This window comes from Strix uralensis, chromosome 11 (genome assembly GCF_047716275.1).
Source record: "Strix uralensis isolate ZFMK-TIS-50842 chromosome 11, bStrUra1, whole genome shotgun sequence".
Taxonomy (NCBI): domain Eukaryota; kingdom Metazoa; phylum Chordata; class Aves; order Strigiformes; family Strigidae; genus Strix; species Strix uralensis.
Window position 1 is genome coordinate 23,907,292 of NC_133982.1, and position 19,061 is coordinate 23,926,352.

The following is a 19,061-nucleotide window of genomic DNA, read 5'->3' on the forward strand; positions in this document are numbered from 1 at the left end:
AATATGTTTTCCTGAAATATGTGTATTAGAAAAGCATTTAATCTATTTTCTAGCCTTAGACCGGAAACAAAGACATTTGGTACCATGTAACCCATTGTGCTCCAGGGGCCACCAGAAGACACATCTAAAAGCCACTGCCCTGTCCTGCCTGGGGATGGTGAGGCAGTGAATGGCCCCAGCAGAGCTCCTCCTGCCCTGGGCCTTCCTGTCATGACCAGGCAGTGCTACAATTGTAATCTCTCTTAGTCCATGCTTATTTTATTATCCTAGAACCTTTCATACTGCACTAGGCACCACAAATATCTACCATGCTTGTCCTCCTCTTCTCAGGAGAAGAGCTCATTTTCGTAAAGCACCTTTCTTCAAAGAAAGGCAGATTTGTTCAACTTGAAGTATCCATTAGACCTGACCTCCACTGATTTGGAGGGATACTTTCTTTGAAAGTCCATGAAACAACTAATAATTGCCTTTAAATATGCTCTATTAACAGTTCATAATGGATTTTGAAGGCCATTGATTTAAAGTAATCAGATTTCTATTTCACTTCTTCGAGAACTGAAACCCAGTAAGCAAAACACTAAACAAAACACGGAGAGCATGGTGTAGGCTGTCCACATTCCCAGCTGACTCAAGCCCTGCTCCTGCCCTACCCGCAGCTGTCCAGCAGGCACCGTGGCATGGTTGCCCACCGCTGCTCTCTGCTTTCTTCATGTGCTACAATTTTTTTGAAAGACTAAAAATATTGCTTAAGTACTTGGATCTTATTTTTTGCACTTTTAGTACAGGCAGTCCATAAGGAGACACTTCAGTCCAAGAGTCCCGTGGCAGGAGAGTCAGGTACACTGGGGAAAAAGTGGCTGCACTGTCAGAATTCAGAACACATCACCTCCTAGCAAAGGCATCACTGCATTTTAAAAAATAACAGCAAAAGCTCTATGGCCCTTCCCCCAAAACGGTCAACTCTGAGTAAGTTTTATTATCTTGCTATTTCAAAAAGTAGGTTAAAGGTAGTTCCATATTTTAAAAGTAAGGCAGGGACTCAAGAAACTACTGTAAAGGAAATGAAACACAATGTAAACATTTGACTAACAGCTTCTCTTCTGGAATTAGAAACACCTACGGATGCTTCAGTTAACTAATTCCATGTTGTGCTTCACTTCAAAAGAAAGTTGTCCTTGAACCCCCCAAATTCATGATTCTCTGAATGAGTAGTCAGGTCATATCTGCATATTACAAACCCATAATTATATCTGAAGTCACATGCTCCGAAAGCCTTGCAATATTAAGAGTTTAAGTATAATTTAAGCTATCAAGAGTTAAAGCCATGAGATTGTCTACTTGCTTCAAGAAACAAGCTATTCGTTAAGCTTACTTAAATTCAAGCAAATGCAGTGAACTGGTTACTCACCTTATTTTAGGAATACTCCTAATACAGATATTTCTTTTCTCCACATTGACTCCTGTCTTAGATTCTTAGGGCTCAAGATCTTTGAGCTCAGGGACAGCCATTATGAAAACATGAGGAGAGCAGCACCATAACTCATCTTACTCTTGCTGTCTCCTTACTTTTTCCAGGGTACCAAACCGAACCACTATCCAATTATCAAAGCAGTTCAGCTGTAGGCAGGAAATGGTAGCACAGGAACTTTACATTAGGATTGATGCATACCTGCTATTCAAAGAAAATAAGAGTATAAGCTATCAAAAATTGCTGGATCTACTTAGTTTTGTGTAGGAGAACAAGAAGAAATTCACCTGCCTTTGTGTTGTTATGCCAGTTTATAATCAGAAAAACAAAACAAAGCACACCATTTTATAAATAAGGGGGTATTTTTAAAAATCAAGACACAGCTACATGGCAGCTGATGAAGTTACTCCAGAGCAATAAAAATCAGTCAGTACCAATCAGTGCCATCAGCTCCACTCCAGACTGCAGTGCTGCAGTAACTCCCCGGGTATGTGTGTATCACTGCCTATCTACCACACGCTTCTGCTGGATGCCTCTCACAGCAGCCAGAGGTAATCTCAAGGCAGCTTTACTGTAAATAAAGTTACCAAAAAGAGACTGGTCTTAAAACCAGGCTGGAAAAAAACAAAACAACATACAAATCACATTTTCCTAAAACTTACTTAGGTTCAAACAGCTTAATAAGTACAGAAATAAAATGCAGTTCAATTTCCTGCAGTAATCTCAGAAACTACCGCTCTTTGAGAGTGCAAAATGCAGACTGTTAAACTGATCTGGGTGTTCCCATCTTGCTTCCTGCATTTTGGCTGACATCCTATTTTGCCATCACCATACTGCTTACTGAGTCACTTCTCTTCTTCCAACTGTAGCTTTCTATTTTTACCTAAGCAACAACAGTTTAACCTGCTTCTTTTGCTTTTTTGGCATTAAACCAAATTCTAGATCAAATATTTGCGTTTTGATCAGGGAAACTGATTTTGTTTTCTCTTAACTAGACAAAGAAAATGAATACTTAAAAACAAATTATGTAAACGGAATTGCTTTTTGCTCCACAAGGAAATCACAAATTGTGAAGTAGGTCAATCATTTTGATTTCATTGTCTGTATTTTGAAGGAAAGCAATACCTGAAAATGTGAAGTTTGAGGCTCGTTTCAAACATCACTAAAAGTCGCAGAACTCGTACATTCTAATACAGTTGTTCCACTGTATCCTGACAGGTAAACAAGTGCTGAAATGTCAGTGTAAAGCTGTAAGATCATCAGTGCTGCAATGTTTAGTATTTTAAATATAAGCCAGTTAGAGGAACAGAACACACATTTTTTGCTGATCCCTAAACTTACTAGTTTACAGAACGGGTTACAAAAGATGCTACTTGTACCGACATGCTATAACCAGACAGGCACTGAAAGCAAAGAGGACTTGTCCCAGCTAATGCCCTTACTTAAGCACACATCAATGTGTTTTCCTTCATATTATGGTTTCCTAGATTGTGATTTTGTTAAATGTGACTACACAAAAAACTCTGAAGTTATATTATAATGAAACAAACACGCCTATCAGGAGTAGACTAAGTAATTTCTAAGTTTTCCATTCATTCTTCTCTAGTTTTTTACATTTTTCCCTTGACTAGCTGATGCTTTGCCTAAATTAGATTGTTAGAACAAACCGCATGACTTAATAAACCTATCTGAACAAAAAAAAAACCCCTTAAAAAACCTGACAAAGCAATAGTATGTCTAATTCTGCAACTCAAAACTACTCTTTTATGTATTTGTTAGTTCATAAATGAAAATAATTAGGAGAAAACGTTTCTTTCAGAGCAAGAATATGGCGCTAAGTAGAGACTAGACACTCAGCTGTAATTGGGAGGGAATAAAGGGTTTATATCTAGACTTCACTCTCACCATCAATACAGTCATTTACCACCCTTGTAAATATGCTGATATTTTGCAAAATTATATTGAAACAAATTACTGAAATGCTCCTGTTTTAAATCCCACCCTAGTTCACAGGAGGAAGCAAGGGCAAGGTGGAGATCAGACCTAGGCTAGCTTCACAGTCACTGCCACCATAATGTGAAACCGCATCCAACATGCTTGGTTTGGGGAGCTGAAGGAGCCGTGTGTCACCCTAGAACAGAAAACAGAGGGCACTTAAGCTTACAGAACATGTGAAAATTTCTTCCTAAAGTGTTTTCTGGAAAAAACAATTAAGTACTTTTAAATTAAAATACAGATTTTTTTTTTTTCCAATATGAGATTTCTAGATATATATTCAATCTTCAATTTTTTAATTTTTTTTTTTTTTAAACACATCCTTCACTGATGTTGATGATGACGACTATTTCGTCTTTCATCAAGGCTTCCCCAGCCAAGGGAACTTTGGAGATGAGGATGATGATGGCTCATGACCATCTTCACTATTGTTACTCACTAATTCAAGAACCAGCTTAGCAGCAACTATGTAGCTGAAGACATACAGACTGAAGGCTTTCATCAACTTACTCAACTTTATGTTAGCTGTAAATATCATACTGCAGTGGCTCCACAGCTGTTGCTTTCCTTCCAAAGGAAGCCCAACAAGAATTAATAATGAAAAAGCACATGTATTTGGCTAACCCTCATCTCTTTCTGTAGGCATATCATCCATGCAACAGTTGCAGCAATTGAGTACTGAGAAGTCTAACTCCATTTGGAAGCCAAGACATCTCTCCCCTTAAACAGGTTGGCGGCAGCTCTGCATTAAATTCCAGCTGTGATAGCACTTTTATAATACATAAATAAAAATGCATGCCAGAAATCTTGTATGAGGCCTTAAACACAATACAATTCAGGACAACAGACATAAGTTTCCTCTTTAATTTGTTTAACAATCCAGCTTGACAAAGATTTAACTATTTGCAGACTTCAGCAATATTTTATGCAGAGATTGGTTTAAAGATGGAAAGCAATAAATTGTGATAATAAATCACTCAAATGTTACTGAAAAACAACACAGGACTGTTTAAAAACCCTACAGTAGGTATTTCAATGCTTATGAGAGCACTCTCTATTTAAAGCATGACATGTTTGCATCTTGTGCTGATTGGATATTTGCTAAAGTGTTACTCAGTTTATTCCTCTGTAGCTTATCATCTTCACAATATACTCAAGTATCTCTGGGAACAGTATTCACAGTGATGGAGGGTTACACTTGCCAAAAAATGAGGTTTTTTAAAGTTTCCCCCCCAACACTAAATATGAATCTCTTTGGGGTATTTCATGTTTTGTCTCATCACCTTAAATGTTTATTGTGCTTAAAAACTTTGACAATATACTTTAAAATGTTCTTGTGCTTATTTTCCTGTTAACAGCGATAAAGTAACACTTCTTTTCTGAGGAGGGATGTAAAGTAGCCTTCAGCTCTCAAGAAGATTTTGAGTGAATGATTTGGAAGAGTCATTAAGGCCCTGAACAAAACTGTACTGGGAGCACACAAAACTCTTGCTGGGGGAGGCCAGCTATGCTCTGTGTGAACACAGGTTCCACTTTGGTTTATAATCACCAGGCACAAACTGGTATTCTTCTTCCTTAAGCTCACTGCAAGAAAAAGAACAGTTACATCATGTGCCATTTGCTTCAGACCATAGTCAGACTTCTTGAAAATAAACCAGAGTGAATTTGAAACGTGCAGTGTGAAAGCACTGACTCATTTTTGGGTGGAATCAACAGGGATGCTACAGCTGCTGGAGTCAGGGAAACCCCCTGAAAAAAGTACCATGTTGACTTACAGGATCATACATTATGGAAACCCTTCACTAAGCACCCAGCCTTTGACACAATATTGTTGTCAAACCAACTGAAGTTTTATAAGTACTAAAGCACCCAGCCTTCCACACAGTCTGAAAACTTTCAACCACCAGTAGCCAAACACTCTCACCTTCACACTATGATCAGGTGCCAACAAGCCCAACTGATTGTTTTTGACAGTCATGACCTTCAGACTCTGAAGTCAGGAACTATAACAAACTAATTTAAACTTGCACAAATCAGACATCCCTGGTAATTCCTCCCTGATTTTAATCTCTTGAAAAGTATATATTTTTTCAATGTACGGAAAGATACAAGACTACTGAGGTACCTCCTGTATGTTGAAAATCTCCTCAAAGCTACCTATCAGTATGCATTTTTAATAGATATTGCAATTTCTCAGTTTTACTGCGGTAAAAAAAAACCCAAAATAACACTAAGCCAGAGAAGGCTGTGGGATGGGGGTGGGCAGAAGCCTAGATGTTCTGGGGGGGAAAAAAAAAAAATAAAAAAATCTGTGACCTAGTCTACTTTTTGGTGAAAGTAGTCTACTCTATTAAAAGACTATTAAGATAAAACAACTGAGGCCTCCCACGTGCATGATTAGTATGTCATTTCTTCAGGGGCAAGAATTTTGATCATCATTTATGTGTCACGTTTTCAAAAAGTTTTGGTTTCGTTACTAGCATTACAAATTTGGAAAGGGTGCAAAAAAGGTGCTATCAGCAACTCACCAGCACAGCAATATGCCCTGCACCCACTCAAAAAGCAAACCCTCGCTGTCAAGGGCACACAGCACTCAATTTCAAATATTCTGTTGTCTTAGAGGAACCTATAAAAACTATAATATTATGAATTAAAAGAAAGCCCTGATAATGCCAGCACTGTTACCCAGGTCAGCTGATATCCCTGTTTCGGTTAACCCAAGATCCAGATAGGTGAAAGCTAATTTGCTTTATTTTTCAATTCTAGAGAAGATGACAGTCTGTGCAGTTTTCCATGAGGCTGAAAAGACCTCATGGGCCAGGAATTAAAAACCTGCAACTGCCTGAGCAGTAATGAGCTTTTAGTTCAATCCAAACCATCAGAAGTCATTTTATGTGTCTAGAGCTATTTCATCTGTGCAAGTACTGAATAGCTTGATGGATGCAGGTTTAGTTCCTCTTCGTTTTCATGCAATTTGAAGAATCGCCAGGATCTAGCTGAGTGACATTCATCTTGTTACAGTTCAGATTTATTTTAAGATTTAAAAAAAACAAACCATAATCAGACTAATGAAACTCTCTGGACCATTCAGACCTTGTTTGGGGAGGTTTTCCCTTCACACATACACACATCTTGGAAAGTACCTTTTTAAAAACTGGGCCCACTTGAACACTGAAATTTCAAACAACATACTTGTTTGCTTACAAAATTTAAATGTCTGCTTTCCCTCTCCCCTTCATTCAACCATCCTGCCAGGCTTGCACTGCAGCTTTGAAAGCTACCAGAAACATCCAGCCACTGGGCACCTCGTGGAACAAAACAAGTTTATGACAATCCTAGATGCAAGACACTCATAGGAAGTGCCAAAATTAACACTATTAGAGCAAGAATAATAGTGATGTATTCATTACGTATCTGCTCAAAACAATCCTCCCTTTAAGGGAAAAAGTGAGTTCATGGATGACTGTGCTGTTGCTGGCGCAGAGAGAAGACAGGCATGGTGAGGGCCAGCAGGCAAAAGTCTCCCTGCACTGCGCTGACCTCGAGTCACCCGTCATCCCTGGCCTCCACTCCAAGTTTATTGGTTGCACGTGTGTTTCGTAACACCCTGTACTGTGTATTCTTCGAACATACTTTCCAGAGAACCAAAGGGACAGGGCTCACCCCTCCACCACCACTTTTAACCCCATCTCACCAGCAGCAGTATCCTGCTCCTCAAAATAAACTAGCAGTTTAGAGAACATTAAAGGATCCAACCTCTACGTTTGCATGCTCTAAAAATCAGGTGACCTGCGAGTCAAGAGACAGAGCAATAAATTATTAGGAAAAACAAAACACTACACTAAAAATAGTGTACATGAGCAGCCTATGAAGAACAACAGTTTTTATCCAGTCAAAGCTCAAGGCCCTCCACAGACTCTTTCATATTCTGGACGAAAACAACTGACATAAGCAAAGACAGATAAACAAATAAAGCCCAGCCTTAGTTCCTCCTTGATAACTTGCAAATATATATTTAATCAAAAGTACCTAGCAGGGGGGGGGAAAAAAAAGTTGAATTTGGGACCAGCAGAAAAGATATTAATGTCCAAAGTAAATATTCAATGAAACTTAAATCAGAAGATGTCAAAAACACTTTCTTTTAGGGAAAATTGCTCCAAGCTGCCTTCAGCTCAGAAATGCCAAAAAGTCACTATTTGCTACACATCAACTACTAGCATAGTTCAGGCAACATTAAGGATTCACCCACTTGTCAGGTTTAATAGATTTAATAAATTATTGTGAATGCTCAAGTTGAGCATCAGGCAAAAAAAAAAAGCCCCCACAAACATTACAGAATCCAAGTGCCTGACAGCCATACTGGTTTTGTCAACCCTTGCAGTTACCAAAAACATTCTACAAAGATTTTCTGTTAGAAATCAATAAAGAAAACAAAGTTCATTACTATCAAGTGACAACAATGCATAACTTTGTTGGAGGAAGAGGATCTTTTTTTAAGAGATAACAAAGTAAGGGTAGAAGAATACAGTCAAAAAGATTTTAAGTTTACACTTAGGAATATATGACTACATTGGCTATGACTGTAAACAGCTGGTTTTTGCAATCACTTATCTTCAAGAACTAATAAAAAACATATCTGAGAGATTTTTAGCACAGAACATTTTATTCTTACCATCTGAATTAGCAGCTGATCTTGAGAGGACCAGAATCTGGCATGGGAATTCAGACAACAAGCAACCTGCCCTCCTTATCCCCAGAAAAATATGCAAATTGTGTTTACTACACCCTTATTGCTGGGTTGGATCCCTAGGAAACAGCATTTAGAGAATTGCTTTCAGAGTAACTTGGTTTTGCTCTTGACTATAGAAAAACACTTCCTGAAATCCTAAAATTTTCCTCAGAGATAAATTCTTCACACTCCAAGCTGTGCTGAATCTGGAAACATGCCCTGCCAGTGGGGACCTCTGGGCTAGGCACAGCCCACGTGAACGCCACCCGGGCTTCGGCTACCAGATGGCAGTGCCTTATCTGCCTGTTTGGGGAAGTGCCAGTGGTGCCTGCAGGATTTCTCATGAAATCATCACTGAAAATGAGTGTGAAAGACATAGAAAAGATTATGCCTCACCAACATCCAGCCTCGTGAAGAAGGTGCATCTGGTTGGTGTCTAACATGAAACCCATATTTTCCTGTTGTCTTTTCTGCCTCTCAAAACGTCATCTTTTACAACAAGCAAGTGACTTTAAAAAAAAAAAAAAAAAACAAAAAACAAACAACTTTCAAGATCTTCCACAGCTAACCACCATTCCTGTTGTCTTCCACTCACTATTGCAATAAGCTTCCAATTAGCCTCTGATTACTTTAATCACTTGTACTCCCTCCCCCCTGTGTTGTCCTATAGTCGGGAAGAACACACTTGATATAAAATGACTGCTTTCCAGCTTCTCTCTTAGAGTGATAAAAGCTTGTTAGCCTGTACGCTGGGAGCACAGTTTATCTGCCTCATCAGTATTATCCCTTTGTTTCCTTACAGCCCTCTGTTGGAAGTCATTGATTTCGTGTTTGATACTTGCATAAGGTCTGAGGTGAAGCTGGCCTTTTGTTCCATGCTTGTATAATACCCAGGAAAAGCTGATACTTGAATGTGCCTCAATTTGTATCACAGATAATTTTTATAGTAATAATAATCTTCAGGTAAGAACTCCAGGAACTTGCCTTCCTTCTCTTTAAAAGTAGTTTTATGACTGAATTTATATATACCTGGAAGCTGAAGAACTCAACTCCTTGATCCATTTAGACAATCAAACACAGCAATATGATACACTCTGGAAACACAGTTTGAGAATATAGTGGCTTGGTACACATCTACATGAAGGACTTCCTTCAGGCTGCAAATAAGGCAACTTTGCAGCGTAAGATGCACAGGCATAGATATTCCTCACAAAACCAGCAAGAGCTGAAGAAACTATGTGTTCCTTACATCACTGATTTACAACGGGTTGTTTATGCTTTATGAGAAGTGACCTGCATTCAGTAATACACACGGGTCTTCTTCACAGCTTTCCCAGGGGACCAGACCAAAACCTGCCTCAGAAGTGCTTCCCTCCAGTAGTTTCAGCACCATGAAGCTTAGTCTATACCAACGTTCCTTCAGGTGTCCTACCCTAAAAAGAGATATTGAACCTTCCATTCTGAATTTAACTACAGTAGGTACAGGAACTGTTGAGTAACTTTGCTGTAAAAATACGAAAGATAGCACTTGGGATCCTTCTAGCATCCTGCTCACAGCAGCCAAAGGCAAGCACCTTAGCAAAAAGATCACGGACAAAGCAGGGCTGTAGCATTATTTCTCCAGAATACTCTCCCCGTCTTTAACAACTGAACAAAAGGGGCAGAGAAGGTCCTACCCCATCCAGAGGCAAACAGCTTCAACCCTGTCCGTGACCCCCACTACAGACCTCCACTGTCCTACAGTGACATTCCCCTACTCCCACCAAGGAGGACAAATGCCTGGCTGCAAGTGCAAGTCAGATGAAAGGCCACATCCACCCCACAAGCTACAGGTTCTTCCTCGCTCCTCTATACCATGGTCAGGCCAAATACCCAGAGCTTCCTACCTGCTTCTCCCTTTCCCTCTTGCAATGCTATTTGAGTTGCAGTAGGTAATTTTCATGTTAAAGTAAATGAAAAAGATTCAGATAGATCTACTCAGATTATAAACTTTTATATTTAAACTAACGCTTTAACTGCCAGGCACTTTAAAGTCTACAGCACTTCAAACATCTTTTAGAAAGATCTTATAATAACTAAAATACACAAGGGCTCTAGGAATTCATACCCACATTCTCTTAGTTTATGTTTTTCTCCTCCTCCAGCTGGTCTGTTTTGCCTTTTAGAATTTATTTTAATGTCGTAAAACCAACAAGTTATCATCAATTTCATAAACTTTGCTAAAACTGGAGAGAAAAAAAAGTTAGTTGCCATGGCAGCAGTGAGGAGTCTCTGGGTCAGGATGCAGAGAACTTCTCTTGTTCTGTCTGATCATTTGCATCAGAAGTTCAGCCATCTGTTATTAACTATTTAACAACAGTCTTGCTTGTTAGCGCTGGTGCTTGCTATTTAAGTTTTCAGAATCTATCTCCCCACCTTCAGCCCTTTTGTAAATCTCCTAATTAATGTGGAAATTAATCTGAGGGCTCAGTTATCTTTCAGGTAGGATGACCATGATTGCTTAAACTTGGTCAATGTTCTCCTTTCTCACCAAGGAAAAAGCATACACTTAAGCAGACACCAACCTCTGGAAGCAGCAGCTTTATTGTTAGAGCCATCAATTTGAAAAGAATTTCATCAGACAGTAGATGATGTGGCTGAACTGCGAGACAAGCTATATCCGTCCCATTTAAGCATACTCCACTATGTTACATTCCCAAGTGCCACAGCATCCCTCAATCTTCTATGTCCCATCAACTCAATACTGTAGAAGAAAACAGTTTTGTCATTTTATTTCAGATTATAAATAGCATAGACTCAACTATGTGTTACTAGCAAGGAAATACTGCCTTTTATCCTCCAAGAGAATCTGAAATATATTCATCTACTAGCTGTATACATTAAGAAAACAAAAACTTAGTTCTCACATTTCCAAGCTTAGAATTGGAGTTTAAAATCTTTTACCTTATCTTGACTTCACTATCTTCATTCAAATCTGTATGACCTAAAGCAAAACACTGACTCTTTTTGAATCTAGTCCTAGGAGAGCAGGCCCATCTTGTTGATCCTCACTCATGCTCTCAGAAGAAAGTGGGAGGCTATACAATGACAAAATGAGAACAACATGACTGTTTCTTTTACTGTTCCTTAAACTTCTTCACAAAAATGAAATTAGTACTATCAGGAGCAAGTAAGAGGCCTTCAGCAGGAAGTCCTTGTTTCAGTCATTCAACACCTTAAACACTGCATCACATATGCTAAGAGCACTCTGTTGACAGGTACAGCCCGTAAAGCTCAGATGCTCTGAACTTACAAAGTGGAAGAAAAATTTGAGAAGTATTTATTGCAGAGCATCAGAAGACTAAATCACACATCCAAATAACAATACAGTATTTTCCAGGTTAGTCTTTCATTCAGATGACAAGCAGACCAGCAGCCTGTTATATGCACTAGCAATCTCAGTGTGGCAAGACCACAGTGCAGACAGCACTGGCTAAGATGCCTTCCTAGATTCTATAAAGATGAGAGATTTGGTAGACAGAACCACCCAAGCATAGGATAGGCCTGATATAATGCAATGGTTTAGAGACCTGGGTGATACTGTATCAAAACAAGAACCCAGTTAGTTTCATTACTTCTGGTTCCCATGAGAACAATGCAACTAAACAGTCTAGAAGTGTCTGAAAAGGTTTTCTTTCAGCATGTTCAGGAAAAGATTCATTACAGATATCCAACCTCACATACGAAGGCTTAGTGAATTACACCCAGGGCAGCTTTCTGACTATCAAACCTTGTCAACTCCAGAGACTTGGTTCAACTCCAAGAAGCTATGCGAACACTGATGGCATACCTAAGCCCAAGATAAGTACAGTCACACTGGGGAAGAACTGTTAAGCACATTTTCTACCTACATATGAGGCACTTACTAATGCTGCTGAGCTGCCTTTTTTCTTCCCCTCCCCGAACAAGTGAAAAACAAGAAAATGAGAAACAAACCAAACAGTGCAAATGCACTGTTAATAATAAAGCTTTTAAAGAATATTCACAAGGAGAAGAGATAGAAACACTCAAGAATTCAAGAATTTTATTTTAACAGACAACACATCAAACATCAGATTTATAGTATGCAGGTTAAGTAGGAGCTGATACTCTTATAACTTTATTACAACATCATCTCAGTTAGAAATCACACCCACAAGCTGGAAACTTCCACAGCACTGCTGCTAGAACAGAACTAGCTATGAAGGTACTTATAAAAAAGCACACAAGAAAAAAACATAGGCCTTGTTAGGAAGTGTCCTCAGGTGAGGAATGTAGATTAAAAATCCCATTATTTTATCTGAATTAAAGAAAAAGACAAAACAAAAAGCCCAGAGCAAACTATTTGCATGGTATCTGACCTTTTCTACTGCAGTTTCTTTCTGTATTCATCTTCTCTTTGTGCTTTCCTACTTCATCTCTCAAAACTTTGATGTTACAAACTGTTCGTTGTCATCTAAGTGGCGGGTAATTTATCTTGTGGAACTTTGTCAGAACATGTTTGACCACCCAAAATCTTCCTCCTAGCTAGTGAGGTTACCTACAGCTTCACTAGGTTTGTTTCAGTATTTGCAGTCCAGATTATTTAGAGGGTGGGGTGGGGGAAAACGAGTAAGGCTAGCAGACCAAAGGCAGAGACTGTACTACTTCATCAGGAATGCAAAGGACTGAGATGAAATTGATGATGGTGGAGCAGCATGAAGCTCCCCAAGTAATTTTTCCAATGCTATTAACCTTCACCTACAAGGCCTGCCCTTAAGCAGTTAAACAGTAACCTGCAAAAGTAAAAGAGTTACAAAAGAGACAATATATGCTTCTCATTTAAAAAATTTCTGGGAGAATGGCCAGGCCCATAAAATTGTTTTGAAACTTTATTTGGAAGGATAAATGAGGACATTACAACTCTCAAGCTGTGTAAAAGACTGCTCATTTTAAAATGGACACCAGAGCCTACTATGGAATTTTGAATGCATAAACAAAAGAACGTTTTTGATAGTTTAAGAATTGAACTGTGTCACACAGCATAATTCAGCTATTTACAAGCATCCAGCTATTAAGCTTTAATAGCCTTCTGGTACTCAAAAGAATAAAATGTTACATAGAGTCAAAATTTAAAGGCTTAACAGAATTTCAGCCAAGAATCTAGCTTGCCTCCCTCTCTCCTAATATATGGTAATTTTCTACACAGCAAAATGGCAGACATTAAATTAACACATTTAAAATTTAATATATGCAATTATGAAATTTCACTTTGTCCTCTCAAAAATTCCGTACTACTTTATAAAGCAATGCTTCAGTGATTCAAGGCCAGTATTCCCACACAAACCACAAGAGTACACTAGTGGAATTGTTCCTCCTCCTGTATCAGGAGGTGAACATCTAATGTCAGCAGGCTCACTTAAGCTAGAGCTCTGGCACCTTTCAGAGGAATATCAACATGCTCTAGACCCAGGATGAGAACTCATTCAAGTACTTGGTCGGAACAACATTTGCATTTTTAGAGAACAGGTTTGCATGAAAAGGAAGGGATAATCCTCAATTCAGCATTGAGTTCAGTATGCTATTTAATTAGCTTTAAACATAGCATATAGTTGAGCAACCAGTAAGCTGGTAATTAAAAATACGTATTTTTAGTTGCCCCCAAAGCTGACATATTTGCATCAGCTTCATTTGCCTCAAGACAAACAAGTAGTGGCAAGGGGCTGATAATGTTTTCATGCATTGTTTCTAGCAGAAATCAAAATACTGTAATAGTTACCTCCTGCTAGAGGAAAAAGAAAAAAAAAAAAAAAAAAGAGAGAAACTTGACCTACATAACAAGATACAGAAGAAACTCAGTTAAGCTTCAGGGTGTTTCTGGGAGGGGGGAGAAGGGTTTTTTTCTTCCATAACAATGAAGAGTCAAACAGTTACATATGGCTACACTAACTACAACTGTTAGCAGATTTGACATTTAACTAGATGTCTCACTTTTAAGGCTTAAAAATATCCCCCTCCTGTTCCAGGCCATTTAATACTCTTGCCCTAACAATGTAATGAATTAACAGAGTTAACTTTTAGGCTCTCCATTACTTTCCTTTAAAGGGAGGTTGGAAAAAAAAAAAAAAAAAAAGACAAAAAAGCCCTCACAAAACCCAACCTTTCATAGGCTCAGTATACGGAACGAAAGGAAGAACATATGGTGAAACTGTTTGGTTTTTTTAAAGGAACTATTTACAGACTAAGTACAGCACACTTCTTCAGCTCAACCGGAGAGGCAAACTTCAGCATAGGCGGATTTTAAACCGCCTCTCTTCGGCAAACACCAACAAAACCTACGGATTACTCTAACAGTTACACTGCCTGAACTCGTTCCGAGCCCGGAAGACTGTCCGGCCCGGTGCGACCGGCCTGCGAGCCTCCCCGCTGCCGCTCCTCCCTGCACCCTCCCCCGGAGCCCCCTCGCCCCCGTTTCGGTTACACGAGAACTGCCTCAGCCCCACGATCCGAGGACACCCCGGGCCGGGAGAGGGGGCGGCCGCGGGCCGGGCCCGCGCCAGGCCGCCCGCCATGCCCGGGGGACGCGGGAGCCGCCGGGGCCCGCGGGAGCCGCCGGGGCCCGGTTCCCTGCCGGTACACACCTTCTCTGCGCGGCCCTGCGCTCCCGCTGCGAGCCCCGCCGGCGCGGCGGCGCGGGTGGGTGCCCACGGCATCTTCCACAAAGGAGGCAGAGTAGGGGCGCGCATAGCAACAGGGCCGGGCGCCGATTGGCCCCGCCGGGAGAGCGCCGGCCTCCTCGGCCGCCCGGCCCGGCCCCCGCCCGGCCCCGGCCCGCGCCGCCGGGGCAGGTGAACGGGGCGACAAAACCCAGGGCAGCAGAAGCCGCTAATAAAACCGGGACCAAAGCGCTACTGTTAACGAGAAAGAGCGTTACTGCCGCGCGTGGCCCTGCCCGGGGAACGGGCTGTGGCGGAACTGCCGACACGCGTGGGAGGGCGGGCGGTGCCGGGGCACCCCCCGCGGGGCCACGGCGGCGAACGCCGAGCCGGCAGGAGCCGGCGACACCCAGACACCGACAGTGCGTCCCCGCTGCGCCACTGAAAGCCCCGACCCGGCCCCAGGCACGGCCGGCGGCGCCTGCTGGGGGGAAGGACAGGACACGCTGCACAGGCGGCACGCTGGCCCTCTGGCTACCCGTACCAGTCCCCACGCTGGCCCTCTGGCTACCCGTACCAGTCCCCACGCTGGCCCTCTGGCTACCCGTACCAGTCCCCACGCTGGCCCTCTGGCTACCCGTACCAGTCCCCACGCCGGCCCTCTGGCTACCCGTACCAGTCCCCACGCCGGCCCTCTGGCTACCCGTACCAGTCCCCACGCTGGCCCTCTGGCTACCCGTACCAGTCCCCACGCTGGCCCTCTGGCTACCCGTACCAGTCCCCACGCCGGCCCTCTGGCTACCCGTACCAGTCCCCACGCCGGCCCTCTGGCTACCCGTACCAGTCCCCACGCTGGCCCTCTGGCTACCCGTACCAGTCCCCACGCTGGCCCTCTGGCTACCCGTACCAGCCATTAACTCGAAGTTCAGAACAGCCCCCAAGTCTCTGTAACATTGGCACTACACAAGCAACGTTCACACACAGCACCGGTTTTGAAGAGTCAGCCCCGAGTAGCAGTGTATCTGCGGTGATGAACATTTACATCTGGAGTGGAAAAAGACAACAGCCCGTCTTCCTGCCAGGCAGCACAAGCTGACTTCCCACAGCACTTTTTCCGCTGCTCTGCTCAGTCCACTCGGAAGCGGCTCAGCCTCACCCTCCAACCCTTACAGTGTACACGGTGGGGAGGAAAACCCCACCGCTACCTCTCCTCACATTACTGTCATTATTAAACCCACCTTACGCGCTCCCTCCTTCAGCATTTTTTATGACCCCCTCCTCAGTTTTTTAGAGGGCACTTTTGGGGACTAATTTATAAAGTTACTTCAAGAGAGTAGTCTCAAAACTGCACGTATTATTCTAGGTGCAGCCTAAACAACATGCTGTCCGCGTTAATTTCATTCAGTTCTTACCTATTTACAAGAACTAAAGTCAGATGACATTCACCATATTAACATCATCAGTACCAAAAAAAAAAATCTCACTGTCAGCCTAACCACGTTACAAAACAAGACTAAAACTCTTGTTCTGTAATTAGATGCCATGAAACTATGAGAAGTCCAGATCAAACTAGACTTCACAACCACATTCAAAATCCAGTAGCACTCATTAACCTATTCAAGAGCATGGAAAACATGCTACTTACTTCACAGAACAACTTTCCCACTCACATTTTATATAGCAGTATCATGTAGCTGTGGTTGCAAGAAAACAGAGTCTAGACAAGATTTTTAAGCAGACATTTTATCAGAGGAAGTTGGATACCTTTTAGTAGCTGGCCCATTTAAAGACTGTAAATACAGATAGTGACTTACAGAAAGTTATACACAAAACATACCATTTCGTTACTTACTAACATTCAAGCTTCCCGTATATTTTATCTCAGTTTGCTTTCCAAGTATTTTTCCTTCATGGAACATTTACTTCTACAAAAACACCATAGTTTATGCAGTTGTCCAAAAAAGCAAGCAACCACCTAGTCTTTGAAAAAAAGTACTCAGATCATTTTCTATGAAACAGTTATTCAGTATCTATAGGAGGGGTAAGAGGAATATTTATCGCATTGGTAAACACAGTAGGTTTAGAAGTTTTACTAACAAGATGCAGAAGCAACAACCCTGAGTCAATTTGCACAGGGGCCAGCAGAGACAGCATTCAGGAGCCACCAGCTATCTTTACAGGCCAACTAACAATGTTTTAGTGAGGAGCAGCTGCCTCTAGATGACAGACATACCTACCCACCATAATGCTCCTGAACAGTCTCCCCACATTGGGCTACTGGAGTGCAACCACAAAGATTCTTTTCACACCTGATATTCTTCAAATATAGTAAAACTAGGACAGCATGTTGCCACTCCAGCTTTTAAGTTTACAGTCATAAGCCAGCTGTAGGTATGCAGAGCTGAGCTCTGCGCCTGTTTGTGGAAGAACAACCCAGAAATGAATGCATCTGGCTTAATAAAATGCTAAATTCAGAAAGTGCAATATTAGAAGTTCCACCAGAAATCCCCACCTTGAAGCACGCTACTCATTTATCAGTTTGATCACATACTCTTCCACAAATTCCAGAGGCACAAGACACATAGAACAGGACATTGCTAGTGTGAATGAACATTGCTAGAGAATACAGCAGCACAGAGAGATATACGTAGGACTTTATCCTAAGCTGCATATTCCATCATCATAAAGTAGCTGCACTTACAATACTACTAATACCCTTGCAGTTTTAATGCTTACTACTCATCATTTTGCACAGTAAGATAAATAGACTGTATTTTAACCCACCTTCTGCCACAAATGGGATAACACTTACTAAAATAAAAAAAAATGAGGTCTTGATAAGAATGGATTTTATTCCAACACGACCTTTAGGAATAAGCAGTCCTACACATTTCACAAATCAGGAAGTCTCAGCCAAGTGTGGTTCATCTCAGTATCAAGTCACCTATGCATCAATTCAGAGGCAGAATTGGTCAGTAGACAGAATTGGCACCATCCCTACGTTACAAAAAACGCCCAATTTCAGCCTTTGGAGGGCCATGCCAAAGCACAGGACGCCTAGTAACAAGCTAGTTCAGAAAAACACTCTAGTTCAGATTCCAGCCCTGTCTTGTGCTGGAAAAGCGAGTTGTGCACATGACTGCTAAAGAGTGAAGCATACGTGACTTCATGGTTCCTTGTGTTTACACACCCTAGTTGTAGAGACAAGCTAAAAACAGAAGCACACTTCTACCAACACATCCCTGGCTTGAAACAATCATTGTGGATTGAGTTGTTAATTTGCAGAATATAAAAACACTTAAGTACTCATGTAGACAACCCTATTCCTCTTCTCCCCCATCAGATGTCCAATTTCTCAGAACAAAGCTGAGGTCAGTTCTTGATGCTTGCAATGCATGTTAAAGAGCTGATATACCACTCACAGTCTTAATTTATGTATAGTTTTCCTTTTTCTGATGTTTAAGCTCAAGTTTCTTAAGAAAGACTACATACAGTCTACAGCACACCTAGAAAAGTCAAAAGCATCAGATGCTAGCAGTTCCACTATGACTTTAAAACAAAAATCAGTGCATATCATAAAGCTGCTCAAAATTTCATACTAGAAGCTTAACTGAGGATGAACACAGCCAGCTTACAAAGTGTCCTAAAACACTGATGAAAGGCCATTATATATTCTCAACATGAAGATGGGATGAAAGACCATACAATGCATATCAAGCATCACCACTTAACCTTTTCTCTCTAGTGGATCCAAAATAGTCTCACAGAAACTCATTAATTCAGCAAAACTATCAGTAGGAAACATCCAAAGGCAGTACAATAACAGCCATTTATGCCAATTTTAGTGAACTTAATCGCTCAATGTAAAATGAGGCAGATGTGTATTCTAGTGGTTTTACATTGATATTCTGATCTTTACCTTCAAATTTTTCTGGTATTATCAACTATTCCTCCTGTTTCAGCTTCATAAACTGGCTACTTGGTTTTACTCATTCACTTTTTAACAGCATGCACACTTCTAAAAGGCATCCTCCACACCTTGCTTGTATTAGCATGGTATAAGCAGTTACGCTGTGAGTACTGGTACTAGTGTGGTTCTGGTAGCAAACACTACCCAGCCCATTCCTACAATTCTAATTCTCCATATACTTTGTTTCTCACGGCTTCACCACGATAAACCATGATTCCGTGTGTGAGATGTTGTGGATGTCCCCTC

At 41.2% G+C, this 19,061-nt stretch overlaps 1 protein-coding gene across 7 annotated transcripts in view; it reads right to left on the reverse strand.

Moving 5' to 3' along the window:
* Positions 1-19,061, reverse strand: part of ATOSA (atos homolog A) — a 49,574-nt gene that overhangs the window by 21,098 nt on the left and 9,415 nt on the right. Inside the window, exons 1-2 of one of the 7 annotated variants that reach the window (XM_074881021.1) lie at positions 14,831-14,866; positions 3,512-3,599 (exon numbers count right to left, since the gene is read on the reverse strand). The exons of 1 other annotated variant lie outside the window; for it this stretch is intronic. In XM_074881021.1, the coding sequence (XP_074737122.1) occupies positions 3,512-3,563 (52 nt within the window). In that variant the 5' untranslated portion in view covers positions 3,564-3,599; positions 14,831-14,866. 5 more of the 7 variants (XM_074881024.1, XM_074881022.1, XM_074881028.1 and 2 more) reach the window with 5 other exon arrangements.